Source organism: Branchiostoma floridae, chromosome 15 (assembly GCF_000003815.2).
Source record: "Branchiostoma floridae strain S238N-H82 chromosome 15, Bfl_VNyyK, whole genome shotgun sequence".
Taxonomy (NCBI): domain Eukaryota; kingdom Metazoa; phylum Chordata; class Leptocardii; order Amphioxiformes; family Branchiostomatidae; genus Branchiostoma; species Branchiostoma floridae.
The window spans coordinates 3,222,237-3,243,370 of NC_049993.1; the positions used below are offsets into that span (position 1 = coordinate 3,222,237).

The following is a 21,134-nucleotide window of genomic DNA, read 5'->3' on the forward strand; positions in this document are numbered from 1 at the left end:
TCTTTTTAGGCAATTTGGTAGCTTATTCAAGGATGTTCATAATAAAAATGAGTAATGATTAGATTTCGGGACCCCTAGCATGTTATTTGCATAATATATACAAAAGCTCTTGATATTTTATGGAGGTATGCGGTTGTCGAACTCTTGTTGATAAGAGTGTCTAAGTGTGCCTTTATCATGTAACATATAAAATAAAATGTAATGAGTAACATTTTTATGTCTACAGACATCATTCTACATAACAAACCTGGTTTATTTGGCAAAGGTGTGTGTTCCTTGAACTCTAGTTTGATATTCATTTTAGATACTATAGATATAATATAATATAGATAAAAGTGAAACCGTGAAGATGATAAGTCTAGGTTAGGGCTGGGTACCGGTACAGAAAATTCAGGTCCGGTTCAGGTCCAAAGGATCAGGTCCAGTTCCGGACCTGAACCTGGACCTGGTTCAGTATTCCAGTATGACTCATACCAATGGTCCATTTCACTACAAAGACTTACATTGGCGTTTTAAAATCCTACAACGCTAACTGCACCTGTACGGTTGGCTGTAAAACTTGATAGAAATTACTATAAACTCTACTGTACTTCACTCTTGTTATTTTCAGCCACCTGCAAGCGCCAAAACGTGTGAATGCCTGATAAAATAATCTGTTAATTTTCTAATCGGTCCAACATCCGGTCCACCGATTTTTTTTTCAGGTCCTGTTTTTCTGGACCGGTCCAATAAGAAAAACCGGTTTTGTACCGGTACGCTGTACCGATACTCAGCCCTAGTCTAGGTCGCTTTGAATAGCAACATGTCGAGCAGTTTATATAATTAGCCGTTCTTCTTAATGACGCCAAAAGTTTTCTTAATATGCTTTTATCTCATTGTCATTTTGAATGGAGAAATCTTTTTTTAAGGAATAATAAAAATAAAAAGAAATCACCGGAAAGTTCATTCTAAAGTAAAAGATTTGTTTTCTACAATATAGCATACATCATAATCCTTTATGATTAGAAGTACAGAAATTAATTTCATAATGTGAGAAATGATATATTAAGGAAACAAATCTCAAATAGAAAAAGATTATCAGAATTTTTTTCGTGATCCATTGACGTGCAATTTAAATTCTTGGCACTGCATAATTCTCTCCCTTTACACTGGTGTATACAGCAGAGAAAACGTTTTGCATAGCAGAATTGATAAAGTTGTTTACATGAAAAAAACGTGTTGAAAATGATAATGTTAGAGCTATTAATCATCCCAAGCAATCATATTTGCAGCATGGAATTTACATTGTGATTCATGATATCAACATACTTCTAATGAGTCTGGTCTGACAGTATAACAACACTCGGACTGACAGTCGGTCGTGTCTTTCCAGGCTGGGCTTATGCCGGTACAGTGGAAGCCAGTTAATTGCACACCTAATTTGCCAGCGAATTTCGTGCAATTATCCGACTTGTGCTATAATGCGAAGTTACCCAGTTATACCGCACCACCACGGGTCGAGGGGCCTAGAGGTGGCGAGGGAGGCAAAAATAAATGACAACGAACATGTTTTGAGTTTGCTATCCTTCATTTCTCCATGCGATCTACTCTACGTACAAGAGAGGCCCTCTCAGAAACATGGTCATGGGATGAACAGCGTTACAACGCGGGGTTCATTTCGTGGTACAGTAGCCCTGTAACTGTACTACGTACTAGTACCTGTACTACGTACGTACGTCATGTGCAGGTCTTCACGAAACATCGTACTGTCATGAACTGTCATCGAAACTAAGTTACTGTACACGTTAGAATCGTGCTGTTTACATAAATGATTACTGGTCAGCCCAGAGCAGCGTCCTGTCTAACTCTAATACTGGGACAGGTTTTACTGCCAACACTATGGTATTAAAGTACACTGTACTGTACTACGTATCCAAAGGGTAGATACGGTTATATCAGTGACACTGACTGTTGATGATCACGAAAGCACCGCACTGCCAAAAGCGACTGCTATGTCCGTCTGTAGGACCCGAATCGCTGTGTAGTTTCCAACTGGCTGCCAAGAACTTAGAACCACTGTAAAATATTTGCTCCTTAACGTAAAGTCTTTTTCCCGCGACCCTTAGGTTAACGCAATTACGGTAATTAGACAATGGACGGATAGAAAAAAATCATTGACTATGTCACAGCAAGTTTTCTGCCAAATCGTATAAATGCCGTAGTTGACGACTTTTAGTGGGCGTGTGTCTCTTCAATGTGCCGACACGCCCGGGAACACTTCTTCCCTCCTTACATTTAAAAGTGCCCTGAAAACATATCTCATAAACCACCCTAGCCCCTTATAGAAGTATTTATCCTATCTTTATTCATATTGCTATCATCATTTGATTTCATTGATCACACATTTCCTTTTTTGTATTTCTATAACATATGACTTAGTTAGTTATTCTCCTTGTTATTTATCTATTCACTGATCATACATCTTTTGTTATATTATTATGACATATGATTGTGTTAGTTCCTTATGCTTGTTATTTATTGATTTCACTGATTGTACATCTTTTGTATTATTATAACATGTGCTAGTTCTTTCTTTGTTAATTATGATTTCATTGATCATAAATTTTGTATAAGCATAGAGGAGGAGGGTACAGAATAAACCGTTAAGGTTTTTCCCTCCTCCTGCACCTGTTTTATATTTTATTCTCTTCTGTATCTATTATCATTTGTATGTGCAAACTGAATAAACAAACAAACAAACCGCCCACGACCTCCCACAATATCGCTTTATTTTGCTCCCAATACCAATTGCATACATTGTATGATCCCCTGATCCGTTTGTTTAACCAATGCCAATAACCACATTTCTTCTCCGTCTTTGGCTTAAAATGGCGATCTATTAGAATCTTAGGATTACTTACATGGGGCTAGGTTTCCTTTTTGTGTTTTGGTAAACACGCCCCGATAGAAGCACCTGTTTCATCCAAACAGAACGTTGAAAGGACGGAAACCTTCACGCCTACGTGAGTTTAACGTCAGCCGATGATTGTCTACATTCAGTTGGATCATTCCTTCTACGTTGTGCTGGACGTCCAATTATCCGAACTGAGTCTTCCTTTTATCTGAAACTAAAAGAAAAATATGAACATATTTTTCTCATCATTCTTCGCTGCCTTTTGTGCTTTTGTCCTTGATTTAGAGATTTGGAAGCCACTGGAGTTTCGTATAATACTACGGAAAGTCTTAGCTTGGTCATCATTCGGAAAGCAGTTCGCTCCGACGTTCATTATATACTATATACAGTCGCTTCTTGATCTGACATTCATTATACACTATATACAGTCGAAACACATAAACACTTAAAGCAAATGTCCTGGTGGTTTACTCGTTGCAGTGTCAGCCGACAGAATCTTTGTACGTAGGCTTTGAATCAGACAGCGCCAAGGACAGGTATGTTTTTGGGTGAAACACGCCTGTCCCTGGTGCTGAAAGCTATACACACATAAACATGACCTGTCCTTGGTGTTGAACACTATCCACACACAAACATGACCTGTCCCTGGTGTTAAACACTATCCACACACAAACATGCCCTGTCCCTGGTGCTGAACACTATCCACACACAGACGAGACCTGTCCCTGGTGTTGAACACCATCCACACACAAACATGACCTGCCTCTGGTGCTGAACACTATCCACACACAAACATGACCTGTCCTTGGTACTGAACACTATCCACACACAGACGAGACCTGTCCCTGGTGTTGAACACTATCCACACACAAACATGACCTGCCTCTGGTGCTGAACACTATCCACACACAAACATAACCTGTCCCTGATACTGAACATTATACACACACAAACATGACCTGTCCCTGGTGTTGAACACTATCCACACACAGATGAACACTAAACACACACAAACATGACCTGTCCCTGATACTGAACATTATACACACACAAACATGACCTGTCCCTGATACTGAACATTATACACACACAAACATGACCTGTCCCTGATACTGAACATTATACACACACAAACATGACCCTGTCCCTGGTGTTGAACACTATCCAAACACAGATGAGACCTGTCCCTGGTGTTGAACACTAAACACACACAAACATGACCTGTCCCTGGTGTTGAACACTATCCTCACACATACAAGACCTGTCTCTGGTGTTGAACACCATCCACACACAAACATGACCTGTTCCTGGTGTTGAACACTATCCACACACAAAGATGACCTGTCTCTGGTGTTGAATACTATCCACACACAAACATGACCTGCCCTTGGTACTGAACACTATCCACAAATAAACAAGACCTGTCCCTGGTACTGAACACTATCCCTACATAATCATGACATGATTAAATTCTAATTATCGTTCAAAATCAGTTAAACAATGAAGCAGTTATGTGAGTCAGGAATGAACATCTGTGCGTTTTTTTTTTACTAATGCACCTGACGTAGGTTTATTGTTGGTACTGATGTAGCAGCCTGTTGCTTTTAACGGTTCCATCTCCTTCCTAACTGTTTCACCATAAATAACCATAAAAACACCAACTGTATTGTAACCGTTGTCTTTATTCTTAAGTTATAAAGCAGAAAAGGGCTTGAAAAAATCTTCCCATCAAATTATTACAATTTCTGCAACGTCTGCTTTCTAAGTTTTGCACAATGGCTCACTATGATGCGTATCTTTTGCTTTTTCCAAGACCAGTCTTGCTCTTTTATAACTGTTCAATGCCTGTCGTATTGTAATTATTTACATGGAAAAGCAGTTTAGGATACAAGGTAAAGTAATTTTATCTTGTCAAAGAGTACAAGGTGTGAAAGAAAGAAACAAGACAACTTTACCATACTTTGCGTTAAAACATTGCTAAACCTTTCTTGCCACTTACATTTCGTAATTCAGGCAATATGTGTTTGGTTGGGTTTTGAGGTTCCAAATACAATCATATCAACACGACCTAAAGAAAATGTGTTAATAAATACAATTGATGTGCTGATACAGTTGTATCGAAGAAAGAAAAAAGTTCACCATTGCAAAAGTACACTATTAAATCTTCATTGGACAACAGGTCCTAATGTGCGTACAGCCACATCTTGCAGCGTGTTTCCATCTGCAGAACTATAATAAACACGTACAACAATCTTCTTCATATAATTCCATTCTCTCTTCCTATAAAACATAGAATCAGGCCATAGCAAGTAGATTTATGGATGACTTCATCTGCAAACCTCAAAGTTAATATGAGAGGGCAAAAAAGGTCGTCTACAAATGTAGTAAGCTTTTCATCGTCATATTAACCATCTCATGATCAAGGGTAACGTTTTTTTTCTTCTCAAAATTAGGCGAAATGTGATGAGCGCGCTGATGTCATCCAAAAATTACTTTCTGTAACCTTAGTATATCAAGCTTTTTCATAGAATGTCTTTTTAGACGTCATTCTTGGTAAATCATTCAAGAATTCCTGTGTCTAAATACAACAGATTTAAAGAAAGATATGTTAAGATTCATAAAAGTTTTTTTTTCTTCTTTTTATTAGAGGAGACAAAGATTTTTCTTACGGCACTTAGGTGCATGTAAAAAAGAAAGAAATAGGTTTTGTATAATCTTATACAATTCATTTCTCTCTACGGTATACGGCCTACACTACAAACTAACATCCATCCTTCATTCTACTTACATTACAAGGCTTGCATCATATAATTTGATAATAACACGTTTAGCCCCACCAGATCTTAAGAATATTGTTGTTATTCTACTTTGTATAGTTATTAGAAACTTCCATCCCTCTTTGTAATCGAAAGTCGACTATCAGACAGTTATTGTATTAATTGTTGTGTCAGTAAAGCTTCAATAATCAGTTCCCTTTGTCACTAAAAGTGCCCTATTGGCAGCAGAACTGATTATATTGTCTAGATTAAATTGTTGCAAGTCTGACTATACATGAAAACTTTGTAAACATTTTTTTTCTGTTATTCTAGCACGGTTCCTTGGCAATATACTTTTTTGACAACAACGGTTCACCCAAACTTTTCCAATACCACTTTACCAAATAAAAGGTTTACTGACGAAGAGAGAAAAATGCTACTCTGAAAATCAAGAAGGTAACCCTAATATTATAGAAAAAGTAGATAAATCCGTCTTCATCTGACCCTAACGAAGAAGTTTCTGTCAAACCAAACCGAAGTAACTCTATATCTTAGTAGTTTACTACATTCGTAACTGGTGTATGTACATAAAGTTATGATGTGCCTTTAGGTATTTTTTGTGATTATCACTTACACCTAACTATATTTGCCACACACAATCATATAGACATATGCATGTCTGGTATTGGATGTCTGGTGTAAGAATTGAAACTAATAACGGCTTAGTCTGCTATTGGTGGTCTAAACCAATTGTTGACGCCATGTTATTCTGAGGTGACACTGAAAGAATGCACTCCAGGCAATAGATACTGTAAGCATGGGAGAACTGCCTGCCTTCTGTTGTTTTGGTTCATCGAAAACAGATTATCAGAACTATAAATTGAGACATATAACATTTTACATCCACAGACACGATCCACTAGGCGTCGTTAGTGACATACAAATGGTTTGTTTTTCCTCTCCGATTTTTCAGGGCTTTCTGCAACATAGAACATATTCCAATATTATAATAGCTGCAATTGATGGCAAATTAAAATCCAATTTAAAGTCAAAACAATAATTATGGTTTTGTTTTCATTCAAACTTTTTATTCAACATAAACATCCGTACAGTGACTAGCAATTACAAAACCGAGATCAACACTCGTTAATAGGTCGTTAATACAACATTCCAATCGTTGCGCCTATGTCAAACAAATAAGAATAAGGTCATGTTGGTTTTATTACATCCCAAAACTGATACAGGCATGTAAATGTGTAAATGAATAGAAAAATTGTGTCACAGAAATGTCGTCATTGTAAGATCTAAGTGGTCGGAAAGGTAAAACAGATGGCACATACCACGATATTGTATACCGAACAAGGGTTCTTCATTTCTGCTCTTTTTTAACCCTATTCAGACCGGGCTTTTTTGGTCATCCCTGTCACGGGGGGGGGGGGGGGCTTTTGAGGCCCTCCACTTCTAAGTCCTCTAACTCTTGAACGACGTGCCGTAGGGCCACCAAATTTTCAGGACGTGATATCGACATAATATCTGATGATTATTTGACGTTTGACGTTACTTTGACGTAAGATGACGTAATTATGATGTCATCAATTTGATTATATTGGCCGGAGCCATGAAAAAAGGGTATTCTCAGACAACTTCGAGTTATACTACAAAAATGTAACAACTAGTGCAGATAATAGAACAATAATGTTTATTACGACCTGTATTGCCAATAGAAACATCGATGACGTCATATTATATCCACTACGTTGAATTTTTTAAACTACTTTTTTGCAACAAATAATCACAAAGGGCAATGGAAAAAGACTGAATTCATTCATTTAGATGGTTTTTGATGAAAAAATACCAGGTAGTTACAAATTTCAAGGGATAATTAGCTTGTTATTCTTGATCTGGCCATACGGACGGCCATCTTGGATTTTGGGCTGATGACGTCATCAAATTAGCATAATTTATGCATATATAATTATGAAAGATATGCTAAATAATATAAGATCTTATTTATGTAACAAAATAGCAGTAATATAGCAAATAAAAGTGAAAAATACATTGTTAGAACTAAAAATAGTGATTTTGGGCAAAACTGCCTGTCAGCAAACGGTTGCCATGGCAACACGAAAAAATGGAGAATTTTTCAAACTTCGCAGAATTGTTTCCAACAATATTTTAGGAAAACTCACCAAATTTGGTGGCTTTAGCGTAAGGCGTTCTTGCGTTATTGGACATCGAAGTTGGCGCGGACCTCAAACCCCCCCCCCGGTCTGAATAGGGTTAAATCCCTCAAAATCCTTCTTGCCCTCTAAATATTTTTCCCAATTAGGAGCCATTTTTTTTAAATCTTAAGGGACAACTAGGACCTAAAAATCTTTCCTGTTTTGGTCAAAATGTGTTCAGTTCTGCAGTTTAGTTGGTCTAGAGACAGGTTTAAAGTGTTGGGTGCTATGGTTTGAATCAATAGGTACCAAGGGTCAAATATGAGGTTTCTTTCCTGAGAACAATACATTTTCGAAGATTGAGCCTAACAACCATCCGTTTTATTTGAGACTTATCAACTTGACCCAAGTGACTTTCTAAACAGAGAAGTATCTATAAATTTGAAATATGGATAAGTACTTTTATGAAGCCTTATTACATCATATTCAACATGATTTCATATGAGCCGCCGTAACTTTGACGTCTGTCCTATAGGGATGAATAGGGAATATGTATAAGATTACGATGTGGAGAAGTTATTGTTTGTTTTAGGCATGGTTTTTTTACTATAATTTTTTCGTCTCTTTCGCCAACGAAACTTATTGTTGCCATCAGTAAAAAAAAGGCATATTCACCTAATAATTACTAGTATGCCCCGAGGGTTATGCCCGTGACTATTAAACACACGCATCTACCATATTACTATCGTACCCCCAAAAAGCAGCAATTTTGTGTTGGTCATGAAATAAAATCGTGATTGAGTCATGTTTCCTTTCTTAGCCTTTTAAAATCATGCCCGTTGTGTGTACTTTAAGGTCGTGCCCTCATGTGACCTCGTGTTAAAGTTCAAAGTTCAGGTCGTCTGATCAATCTTGATACATTATCTGGCTGAGCTGTTTGCTCAGTGCATTAATTCCGCATGGGCCACTGCTGGTCATTGGGCTATGCTCATTGCAGCAGCATCTCTTCTTTTTAAGTCATAAACATTATAAGGTAGATCAACTACATCACTCAATAGGCGAAGCAGAGGTTACGAAGGCAATTCGGCAAAATCCCCTACCACATTTAGCCGAAATGATTGGACGATTAAACCGGGAAGGACGATGCTTTTAAGATATAACATCAAGACAAACAGAAAAAGAAAACATTTCTAGCTGTTAACGACAATATAGTTCAAGATGCCAGTACAACCGTCGATAGTCACAAACTATTGTCAACAGATAAGTCTTTTTTGCGCAGTGCTTAAAAGCCTATTGCCAAAGTTTAACTATTTGCAAAGACAGTAATATCGTAGAATAATAACCATATCGCCATAAATAATCAGTCTGGGAAACATGTACATTTTTACTACACACGAAATCAACTTAAATATAATTTGCATGATATTCAAACTCACCAAGTGTGTATTTCTACACTCTGGTATTATGATATTGTAGTTAAGCAGAACCCAGACATTCCTTGTAGGTCACTTTATACTGAAAATAGTGTCCTTCTACACGTTATCCTACAGCCAGGCCAATAGAGAAGGTCCAATTCCGTATTGTTTATGACACCGTAACACATTGGTGTTCATAAAACATTGGTGTTATTTCCTTTCTACACAAACAAATTTAAAATCAGCTGCGTTACAAATATTTTCCCTACAAATTTGGCTTTAAAATGATATATGCAATCTTTTTATGTACAAAAATTACGAATTTAAATTTTGAATGCCTTCTTTGGATTTTTAAAAAATTTATTTACAAGTGTTGAGACACACCTTACCTTACCTTGAGACAAACGCAGACAATATGCCCCGATTATTTTACTATGAGGACTATGTAGAATAGGGGCATATTGTTCTGACAAACAGTTATTGATTAGTACCTGAAGTATCCTGCAACACAATAACGAAGTAAAATTTGTTAAACCAAAGCCATGTCTTGTTTTTGGTGCCCACATTTTAGCGGATCATTCTACGTTAAAGATGACTTCTTTTCGTAAAGTGCTATGGTTTGACGAAATCCAGCCAAACTTGTCGTCATTGATGTCGTTCATTTTGTCGCACACCATGGCCATGATGGTGGACAGACTGTGCATTGGGCCTAAAACTTTCAGCATTTGTGCCAAATGGAGCACATAAGGAGCCCCGTCCTTGCCACGCTTAGTCACATAGCCAGGAACAGTGGCAAGTCCAAGGAAGAAATCGGCATCGTGGCAGATGACGTTTAAAGGGACATCTTCACCAGGTGTGGCATCAAGGTCACCTTCAATACTTTCTTTTCCTTGGATTTTCTTTCCCTGACTAGCCTGAATGAAGAACAGCTTTGGTTTGCCTTTCAGAGAGGGGCATTTGTTAGCATTGAATAGTTTCATGAGATCACAGATATCTAGGCCTACGTCATCGGACGAGAAGACCTTTCCCGTGGTGCCGTGCGACATGATGCAGCAAGCGAAACAGTCGTAGTTGGAGTGGTCGGCCTTTGCCTGATCCTTTATAGTTGCCACCATCTTGGAGTGGTCAAGGTCACTGAATGTCATTGCAGTGAAACTAAGGCTTTCGAAGGCTTCTCGAAGACGACCTGTATGAAATGTATACACAGACAGAAAACTAAGTTTTTGTTGTGTGTATACATGTATTATATAGAAAAAAATCAATGAATTCATCCATCGTTCCATCTATAGTTTGATTTCATATCCTTACCTGTATCTCCTTCAGCCCCTCCACGGTCGGCCATGTCCTCAAAGTGGATGTTGTTAATGATGACGGCAATTCCACATGGTTTGCGGCTGAAGCTGTATGTGCTCATGTTCTTGGTTGTAAAGTGGGTGATCTGGTCTTTCAATCGTGCGACCTCTCCCTTTTCAGATTCTACCTGGTTCTTTAGATGGATATTTTCCTCTTCAACCCTTTGACAGAGGTCGAAAGCGATTCTTTCAGCTTCTTTTTGACGTGTGAGTTCTGCCATTATGCGATTGTTATAAAGCTGAAATTGTTTTTTGCTTATCAGCCTCCCTTCCCGAAAGTTAATGTTATATAAGACGAACGACCAGATCGCTAAAACTAAAGTCACGACAACTACCAGAACGATCCAAAACACATTTTCTATCCCCAGGGAATTTTCGCCGTCGGAGGTATGTAAGCCGGTGGTGTCATTAGAGGTTGAGTCTGTGAAGAAGCGACAATAATTATTACACATAAAATTTTCATTTCGTCAAAGTTTATGTCTTACAGCGCCTTTAAAATATACCATATTGTTAAGAAAGCGACGTTGCACCACCCTACAAGCAGATCTTGCTGTGGAATAAGATAGTATCATAAGCTGGCGAAGGAGTTTAGCTGGCAAAAGATTTTCATTGGAGGTAGGCTCTTGGACTCGATATGGCGAAACGCGAAGCGCGACCATCACCATATAGAGGCGAAACGCGCGGCGCATATCGCCACTTGGTGGCTAAAAGCGAGTTCTCGATTTTCTCCCCCTGGAAGCGGCAGCGCGAAGAGCAATACAAATCATGTGCTAAACATCGCGTTTTGCGCCGTCACCGGGCGAAATGCGACAACTCGATTTTCTCCCCCATGATGCGGTAACGCGAAACGTTATACAAAACACGCATTGACAACCAGTTACGATTTTCTTTTTACGAAACACGTAACGCTATTGGTTACTGTTTGCCCTTCTGTTACATGTTTAGCTTATAGGGCTTATAGTGATAATTGTAATCAGCAATCGTTAGTTTGTAAATGACCGTTTATATACATGTACTGTAGTAACGATGTGTTTAGTTTTGCTGCCACAGGACCCGGTTACGGGGCTGGGAATCATCACAAGACAAATCGCAACAACTTGCAAATGTGTGGTGCGATATAATCAAGTACGCAAAAATGAGACTACAAGACTGTGTTCTTGCATACATTTATTAAAATAGATACAGAATTTACAACTAGAGTTCCACGAACACATACCTTTGCCAAATAAACCAGGTTTGTTATGTAGAATGATGTCTGTAGATAAATGCGTTACTCATTTCATTTTCTTTATAATTATATGCTTGGAGTTGGTTGATAAAATTTTGGCATTGATTATGCAAATTAGATCCCAAGTTACAATTGATTGATATCAAATTGTATCAAGCATTACTTGTGTTTACATTCATATAGCCCGTGGAGCTGCTTGATCAGCTATCGGCTCCGTGTGTTTTGTTTTACAGTATCCCTGCATAGAGCCCTAAACACCGATTTGTTGATGGTGACGTGAACCAAGTGTTTACATTCATATAGCCCGTGGAGCTGCTTGATCAGCTATCGACTCCGTGTGTTTGTTGTTTACAGTATCCCTGTATAGAGCCCTAAACACCGATTTGTTGATGGTGACGTGAACCAAGTGTTTACATTCATATAGCCCGTGGAGCTGCTTGATCAGCTATCGGCTCCGTGTGTTTTGTTTTACAGTACCCCTGCATAGAGCCCTAAACACCGATTTGTTGATGGTGACGTGAACCAAGTGTTTACATTCATATAGCCCGTGGAGCTGCTTGATCAGCTATCGGCTCCGTGTGTTTGTTGTTTACAGTATCTCTGTTCGTTCGTTCGTCCCATAGCCTTTTAATCAGCCGTATCTCTGTATAGAGCCCTAAACGCCGATTTGTTGATGTTGACGTGAACCAAGTGTTTACATTCATAGTGCGCAGAGCGCTTCTTGTTCAGCTATCGGCTCTGTGCTTGTTGTTTACAATATCTCCGTATAACGTGAACCAAATATTTACATTCATAGTTCGCATTTGTTGAAGGTGCTAGTTCAGCCCGTCCCCGTTTGTTTTTCTTCTACGAGAGAAGCTTCTCCATGGATTAAAAAAAAAATCATGAAGGTGACGAGAACTAAGTGTTTGCATTCATTAGTGCGTAGAGCCCGTTTCGTGGAGCTGGAGGGCTGTACGAGCAACCTCCATGGAGGTGCTCTGTGGAGCTCCTCCATGGAGGTTGCTCGTGCAGCCCCTATTGCCCCAAGTGGCGATATTTTTTTTTTTTTTATGCGCCGCGCGTTACGCTTCTATATGGTGATGGTCGCGCTTCGCGTTTCGCCATATCGAGTCCAATGGCCTACCTGATTGGCCACAGCTAAGCCAATAAAACTCCTCTGCCGGGTAACTCTTTTCAAAGCTTGTGATACTATCATATGCCACAGCAAGACCTGCTTGGAAATTGAAGTTGCACCATGTCGGGTAAAAGAAGTAAAATTTTACTGACAACAGTAGAGCATTTGTCAGAATATATGTATGACTATGTAGACAGATGGCGGCCCATATGAGCTAGATGACTGATACTGTCGCCATAAAACATGATAATGACAAAAAAGTTGTTTAGTTTTATATATGTTTATTATTGTCTAAAAATTCTTTGGTCATATGATAAGTAGTTTAGGTTTGGATCTCAAAAGCCTGTTTGAAAAATGCACATTTTGCTGGGGTCAGTTTTCATCCCACTGGACCATGCATAAACTTTCTACGATAACTTAATCAACAATAAGCCAAACTGAGTAAAAAAACGTAGGAGAAGCTATAAGACATATATACAATCAAACTCAAGGGAGGAATTTTGTTTTCGACAAGAAATGTCACAATGGCACACATTGACATACGTATGGGGTCAAATTAAACTAAATACGGTGGTTTGAGGGTTAAAGCTTCGCTGCAGTACGACAACGTTTCACTAGGAGGTTAATTTCTGTACTTAACCTTCCTTTTTGCTACCCCTACCCACCTACTAAAATATAGATCACAACCACCCACATTACTTCGAAAGTAAGGTTGTTCACAAACAAACGCACTAAAGTAAGGTTGTTCACAAACAAACGCACTAACATAAACAGCCCGCTCCAGCATCGTAGGAAAAAGCGAGGTCAGTTATTGTCAAACATGGCCTTTCTTTTTACAAACGGTACATACCTACCAAATATCATAAAGATGCATCAAAAACTTATGTTGTCCACAGCCAAACCCAGTTATATACTCAGTTCGTTGCAGCACAGTAAGAAAAAGCCAGATCAACCATTTTCGAACACGGCTCCTCTTTTCAACAAACGCTAAACGCCTACGTAATTGATATCCATCAACGACATTTCGAGTTATCTTGTTTACAGCCAAACTCACATGTTTACGTATAAAGCCAGCTACGGCATACTAGGTAAAAGCCATGGTTGTCCAGTAAGACAGAGGACGCCAAAAGAAGCAAAAAAATGATAGAAACTGTTCTGATTCTAGGTAAATGACTGGTGAAAAGATGACTTACCTGTAATGGTGGTATTACCAGCACAAGTGCCGCACACGTTGTCCCTCCTGTGATGTCCTCTGTGGACAACGCATTCCCCTTTGGATGCACAGTCTGTGTGGGGCCTGCACACAGACGTGCTGGAGATCTCGTCTGAAAAGGTTCCAGACCTACAGCGCATGCATCTGGTGTCCGTCTGATGAGTACCTTTAGTGTAAATGTGACGAAAGAAGAGGAGGGAGGTGCACTTAGATATGGCAAGCTGAGCAACGCAATGTCAGTATATAAAATGTAGGATGATATAATGGTAATGGTAAAAAAAATACAAGAAAACATCGTTACAAAGATAATTTATACATTATAAAACTAAACATTTTGATCTGCGTATAATGTGACGTTCACCCTACCTTTTTCTGTGACACCCTGGCCTTTGGGGCATTTTGTGTGCTGTAAGCAAATGGCCGACATGTGTGTCTTGAAGTACCCATTGTCACATTCACACTGCCTGTTTTGCACGGCTGTACACGGTAGGGTTTCATGTTCATGTCCATATAGGGTTTCGTATTCATGTCCATATAGGGTTTCGTATTCATGTCCATATAGGGTTTCATGTTCATTTCCATTGTTCATCAGGTTACACTGGCGGCAGCTGTGACAGCGGTACCAATGGTTGTACTCTTCCGTGTACTGTTCCCTGGGACAGGGCTGACACAATGTGGGGGTCTGCCCCGTACAAGGACGGCTCATGTACTCGCCGGGCGTACACCAATTACATTTTACATATTCTCCTGAAGTAGGGTCCTTATACCGCCACTTGGGGGGCGAGTTTAACGCATTGGCTCTGGATGCAAGGAAAATAATCTGACGAAAAAAGGAAACCACATTCAAATATTAATATCTGTATGACTACAAAGTAAGGAAGAAATTCTGAAATAAAGGTATTAAATTTACTAAGAAAAATTAAAGATGAAAAATGATCCTATAATTTATGCAAAGCTATAAACATAGACATTAATGCAAGCTAAGTCTTCTAGGGAAGGTTTCCTGCTTAAACGTAAAAGGTGGAATGCATATTACTAACAAAATTTACTCCAACCCCTTATCCCCCTGGGAAAACACCACACCTGTCCAATGGGTAAATATAAATACTAAAGTACAAGTATTGTCCTACCGTGACATACACGAAAGTATAGCTGTGCAGAGACATCTTGAGAAGTCAGTCTTCAAGAAAACCGCTCTGCTTCTTCTTAACTGCTCAAATTTGGCTGATTCAAATTTCAATATGGCGTCCCTCCTGCAACGATACCACAATGGAGGAAGTCTGCGCCTCGATCGACTGACGTCATGGGGCACCCCCATCGTCAGCGCATATGTTTTATTCAACAGTCAACACCTGCAAGGATTAGCCCACCTTCTAGCGTCAAGAACTCCGTGACCAGTGAAGTTTCTGTCATCTAGAAAGTAACAAGCTGTCGTGCCTCATCCTAACACTTGAAATGCTTACACTTTAAATAACCCCTCAGCATCTCGTCACAGATCCCATTTTTTTATTAACACTGTTGGTCTATTCTTCTTATCCTTCTTCGTTACCCTCTAACTACCCACTAGAGCATCGCTAAGGGGGTGGGGGTGGCGTGGGTGGCGTGCGGATTACGACAAGCAAGCCAAAACGGCCTTAAAGGCCTCGACTGTCGGGGCCTTGGTAACAACCTGTTCCACTCAACTACTGTGCGTGGAAAACAGGAAAATTTGAAACAGTCCCTTTTGGTTGTGATTAACTGATATTTAAACATGTGGCTTCCTCTGGTTCTGCGTTGGGCTGGTTTAAGGTGCTGGGTAGGGGTATGTTTATGACACCATTCACAATTTTGTAAAAAGTACATCTCTCCGGCCTTCTGTCAGCGAGGATATTCACAAAAACACAGCGCCTGGCTTTCATCCATCTTGTGTTGTGCTCACCTTCATGTTATTTTTTCACTTCACACACCTTCATTGTCTACTACTTATGAACAGCTTTACTGGCAAATAACGTGTCAAAATCTATCAACAAAAAAAGAGGACGGGCGTTATTACACACAAGATCGTGAGGTAGACTATTGAGAGTTCTGCTTACTGATGGAACTAAAATGGCAGCAGGTGTGTTGTGGTCGGGTTTACATTACTGTTGCTTTGCAGGGATTACGACGGGGTGTAGTATTTCAGTGGCATTTGTAGCCGTAGGCTACATTAGCTCAAGCAAATCTAGTTTAAGCAAATGTAGCTCTACAACCATTGCCTGCGGCTATGTGTGACTATTTTTGCTCCGTCGACATTTGAGCTTATTTACATCAAAACCAGCTTTTGTTTATTATAATAACGTAAATGGTAGGCCCGTCAAGAATCCACTGAAAGTTTCCCGTTGCCTTTTTCACCTGCGTATAGCTTAGAGCGAATGAACGACACTGACATGCCTGATTGTTAAGAGAGAGTTGTTTGTAATTGTTGCACAAACTGGATGAAAATAACAGTTTTGCTATTATTAATAGGCAAGGGATATTGGTTAAACAGCACTACAGTTGTGTATATTAGCATCACATTATTAGCAGCATCACATTATTAGCATTTTCTTGCTATCATACAGAGTGGCATAAATAATTAAAACTTCCTATCTGGATCATGTATAATTTCCTTGAACTTTGATCATGGTGTAAAAACTATCGACATCGTTGAAAAAACTGGGATTTGCACATGACTTGGTTCATTAATCATTGTCATGGATTGCTTTAGATGTAGAAGTAGAAGTTTCCATAAATGAAAGGTGTATTCAGGCAGAAGGGAATAATGGTTTCCTTCGCTTTACTGGTTTATGTGTTGCACAAAATCAGTAACACATGTACAAAGACAAACTCAAACAACCATACAGACGGACGCTTTTGCGTCTGTCTTACAACAATGGATAACTGGACATTTTTTGTCACGACCCAAAATTTCTATGGTGATTAACGTACATAAATAATGAAGAGGCAATTTGACATAAAGCTCTTCAAGTAAGAGTGTAAGAAGACCATTCCTAGACATATGTCTATTGTATTTGTTTACTATTCTATAGCCCCCAGGCAGTTGCAACGCTGACGTCATGGGGAATCCCCACCCTCTTGCCCTGGTTGGTTATGTAGATACGACGGGGTCAAAGGTCATGTTTGTGACTATTCTGGATACGAATTGCTAATATCTGTTTTCCAGAGCGAAATATGAGCAACAATTGTACAAGAAAATAGAATAGGACATATTTGAAAACTTTTTAATATGCATTCATTTTCCAAGTGTCGTTAGAAATGTGGAATGCTTGCCAACACGACGTTAGCTGACAAAATACGGCTGTAGTTCTAGGCAATATCGCTGGGCTATGCTTCTGATCCATGACAGCAAATGTTTCATGACCATTACAGTTCCTGTAATGCATGCAAAGTGAGACTTTTGATCCATAAGCTATAAGAAATAAGGTTCTACTCTCCCAACAGGCAGAGTATAACTTCGTAGTCCGTATTAGGATCATTTGGTAATGATAATCTTTAGCAAAATCACAAGGAAAATGTTGACATACGTGTATTTTCGTGATATTTCTTTAAACCCTTGATGTGGGAACATTTGTTCTTTGCAGCCTGACGTTAAGATTGTCTTACCTTTGTCTCCTATTGGAAAAACCAAAATTGTCTTCAGCTCTTTTTCATATTAATTTAAAGTAAGGGTATAAAACCCGTTTCTAACAGGGATCACTTCAGTGTCACTGACGAAAGATGGTGGATGCTATCTGAAACGTCTGACCGTTTCTGAAATCTTTTTTAGTTGGTTGAGCAACTGTTTTTGGCGTATCTTTTTATCTGGATGTCTGACCTTTATACGTGACAGGTAATTTTTGTGGTGTTGTTTTTATAAACTTCAGCCTAAGAACGTTACATTGTACTAAAACGCATCAAGACACTGGTCTTTTCAACATATTCTTAGCATACAGATATAGATCGTTCATATCCATTTTGGTTACGTGACGACATAAATGCGACAGTAACCCTCTAATCCCCCCCCCCCCCCGAAAACTTTATTGGAATGCCAGTGTTACGTCACCTCTGGGTGACACGTTATTCACAGTCCTTGCGTCACAACTCGTTAACCAATCAACGTGAAGACACTGAACTTGGGCCAATTAAGACTCCGAAACAACAAATTATGTAAATGACGGACTTCGGTCTTTAGTCTTTGGCATGGCCTCGTGGGTAGTCTGAGAGAGAATCGAGTCAGGGGTTTTGAGAAAGCGAAGTCTTGGTCTCGAGCTAGCAGTCTCTAAGTGGCTGGCTGAATTTCACGCAATTCTACAAATATAAGTGCGTCGAATTGGTGTGTCGGTAACTGTCAACGTCTCAAGCAACTGTTTTTCGGTAAGTTATCTTGTAAGAGTTCCTTATCTGTTCAGCAGCACTGTACGTGTGCAACTACTAATTAAATTCGGGTTCAAACACTAATTTTTTTTTCGGTCCTTCTAGCTAACGTGTGGTCATCCTTGTTATGTAGGTAGATATATTGATGCAGTCATTGCATCTTTGTGTCTTGTAGGCATACTGATGCGCTGATTGTATTTTTGTGCCTTGTTAATGTAATGTTGCTTCGACTGTACTTTGCAACTGTGGAAGAATGAATCCTCAGAGTATTGTCATCCGGTTGTAAAATGAGGGTACAGGAGCTAAAACAATGTCGGATTTTTTTTTTCAAAACATGGCCCCAAATCGCAAAATTTAGCGATTTGTTGTTGTGTATGCCAAAAATTGAAATTGGATCCATGTGCGCCTATGTTGAGGACACTCCTATACCAAATTTAAGGTACTATAGTTGTAAAAAGAGGTTACAGGAGCCAAAAATGTTCTTTTTTGTACACAAAATAGCAAAAAACTCTCAAAAGTTTTATTTTGTTGCACCGTATGCCAAAATTGTCATTGAATCCATATGATCAAGACACCTCTGTACCAAATTTCAGGTCATTCGGCTGTAACACTAGGGTACAGGTGGCCAAAATATACATAGAAATTGTCAAAAGCGTCAATGAAATAATTTTAAAGGCAGATATAGAAAAGAAACATTCAGGTCATTCGGTCCAGGAATGACGGAGATAACGCGCTTTGAAGACTTGAAAGGAGAAGAAGAAGAAGGAATACAAATACAATATATTTCACAATACCTGTGGTATGGCTGAAATATAATGAACCAAAGTCCAAGCAGGTTGAAAAGTTCAACCTCCTTGGTTCAAGTTAACCAGGGCGAAGGATTTTGGCCACACCCTGAGCAAACCTCGTTGAACTGCTAGTATGAGCGAGACCAACGCGTAACGTGTCACAGGGAACATATCCCTCAACAAAGCTAAATGCACATTTTCACAGTAGTTTTAATGTAGAGCATTTTCATTCCGTACGACATAGTAGATATACGCACTGATTAAGTGAAGTACTTCCTATACGTTAGACATCTCTATTCTGCTGAGACACGCTTTTTATGGCCCACCAGGGCAACTCATTTCAATATTATAATGACATTGATGTGACCAAAGGTGCGATTCGAAGGTCGTACATATGCAGATTGGTGATAATGACTGTAATGTCCCCGCCCTCTGGCCCTCCCGCTATTTGCATTTGTCTGCGTTGTTTTTAAACCCCGTGAGCTGTCTCCATTGTTCAGACCCGATGAAAATCAAAAACTACAAGCAGACACAACAGTAGAAACCAGTTACTAGTATTTGGGGAGCCCTTTTTCAGCAAAATCGCCCGGTTTTGACGATCATGGGGTGTAAGCCCGAATTGACCTCATTGAAACTACGGCAACCTATCCTAAATACCAGATCCTAGATTTTAAAACTTTCCACCGTATGGGTATATATATTTTTCCCAGTAAGTTTTTTTTTTCCGAAGGGATTGGTTTTACTGAGTAATCCAGAGCTGTATTCTATGTAGTTTTCTTCAGCATGGCTGGTGTTGGGTAGTCATATTTCTCAGCCCGTTATGTCGAGTCAGTTCAAATAGAGGAGGAGTTTCCCAGCCAGATATTGTTTTCGCAGCTCTCTAAATTCGCTGCGACCAAGTACAGATGGGCGGGGCTGCAAAAAGTTACGCCGTCAGCAAAGCCTGTGAATCAAAGTACAGTCAAACCTGCCCACTTCTTCTTGTTTTTGTCCTAGGATTTGGGGCACACACTCACCTGGCCATTACGACCGGCTTTTCTCGGTCCCGAAAATTTTCCTCATTGACGTAAGCATTGAGCGACATCTTCACAGCGACCACCTGGTCAACGCGACGGCGACCGCAAAAAAAATTGGACCGCACAGGACGAAATCCCTGTCCACGACCGCGTCATTTTCAACCTTGAGGTGTCATCGATTTCCGATGTTATTTAACACAATTTTTTTTACGAATCTAACCAGTTTGTGTCGGATTTTGACTGTCATTACGATGTTATGTTCAGATTAAAGATGACGGCGGATGCACGTGCGTGTGCTTGCTATTTGCCATTAAACACAACGGAAACCATAAATACTATGCATCCGTCATGTCCAAATGGACCGCTTTTTCCCGGTCCATCGGGTGGTCGACGTGGGTAGGTTTGACTGTATCAGCAAACACTTGACGTTACATTTTTCTTTTCTTCGCTCTTTTCAACGTTGGCTAGGTTCTCTTGTGCCGGGAAAGGGAGTTGGCCGAGGAAGGGAGTATGCTGTGAAAGGGACTTTGCCGTGATAGCGATTTTGCCCCGTCCTGAAGACTGCGCTCAGTCGGCATCTTGGTAATTGGTAAAGGAAAATGGATTAGGTGGCCCGCTAAATCTGGCCAACGTTAAAAAGTGCGAGCCCCCCCCCCCCCCCCCCTCCAAAAAAACCAGCCCCGGTTTGAAGACCCGCAACGGAGTCTTGGGATCAAATAAAACCATGGTCCTTCGAGGCCCTTTAAAATATCCCCTCAAAAAAAGAACGGGGAACGCCCATTGAAAATTCTTGCAACCCCCTGGCTGGTCCTTTTTCACGGTT

The 21,134-nt window shown here is 39.7% G+C and overlaps 1 protein-coding gene across 1 annotated transcript; it reads right to left on the bottom strand.

The window, feature by feature from the left end:
- Nucleotides 1-9,801: 9,801 nt before the first annotated feature.
- On the bottom strand, nt 9,802-14,276 carry LOC118432179 (caspase-3-like). Its single transcript, XM_035843709.1, has 3 exons — nt 14,117-14,276; nt 10,535-10,999; nt 9,802-10,412 (listed from the first exon to the last, which is right to left on the bottom strand). The coding sequence occupies exons 1-3, from the start codon at nt 14,274-14,276 to the stop codon at nt 9,802-9,804; spliced, it is 1,236 nt and encodes a 411-aa protein (XP_035699602.1).
- Between the last annotated feature and the right edge of the window lie 6,858 nt (nt 14,277-21,134).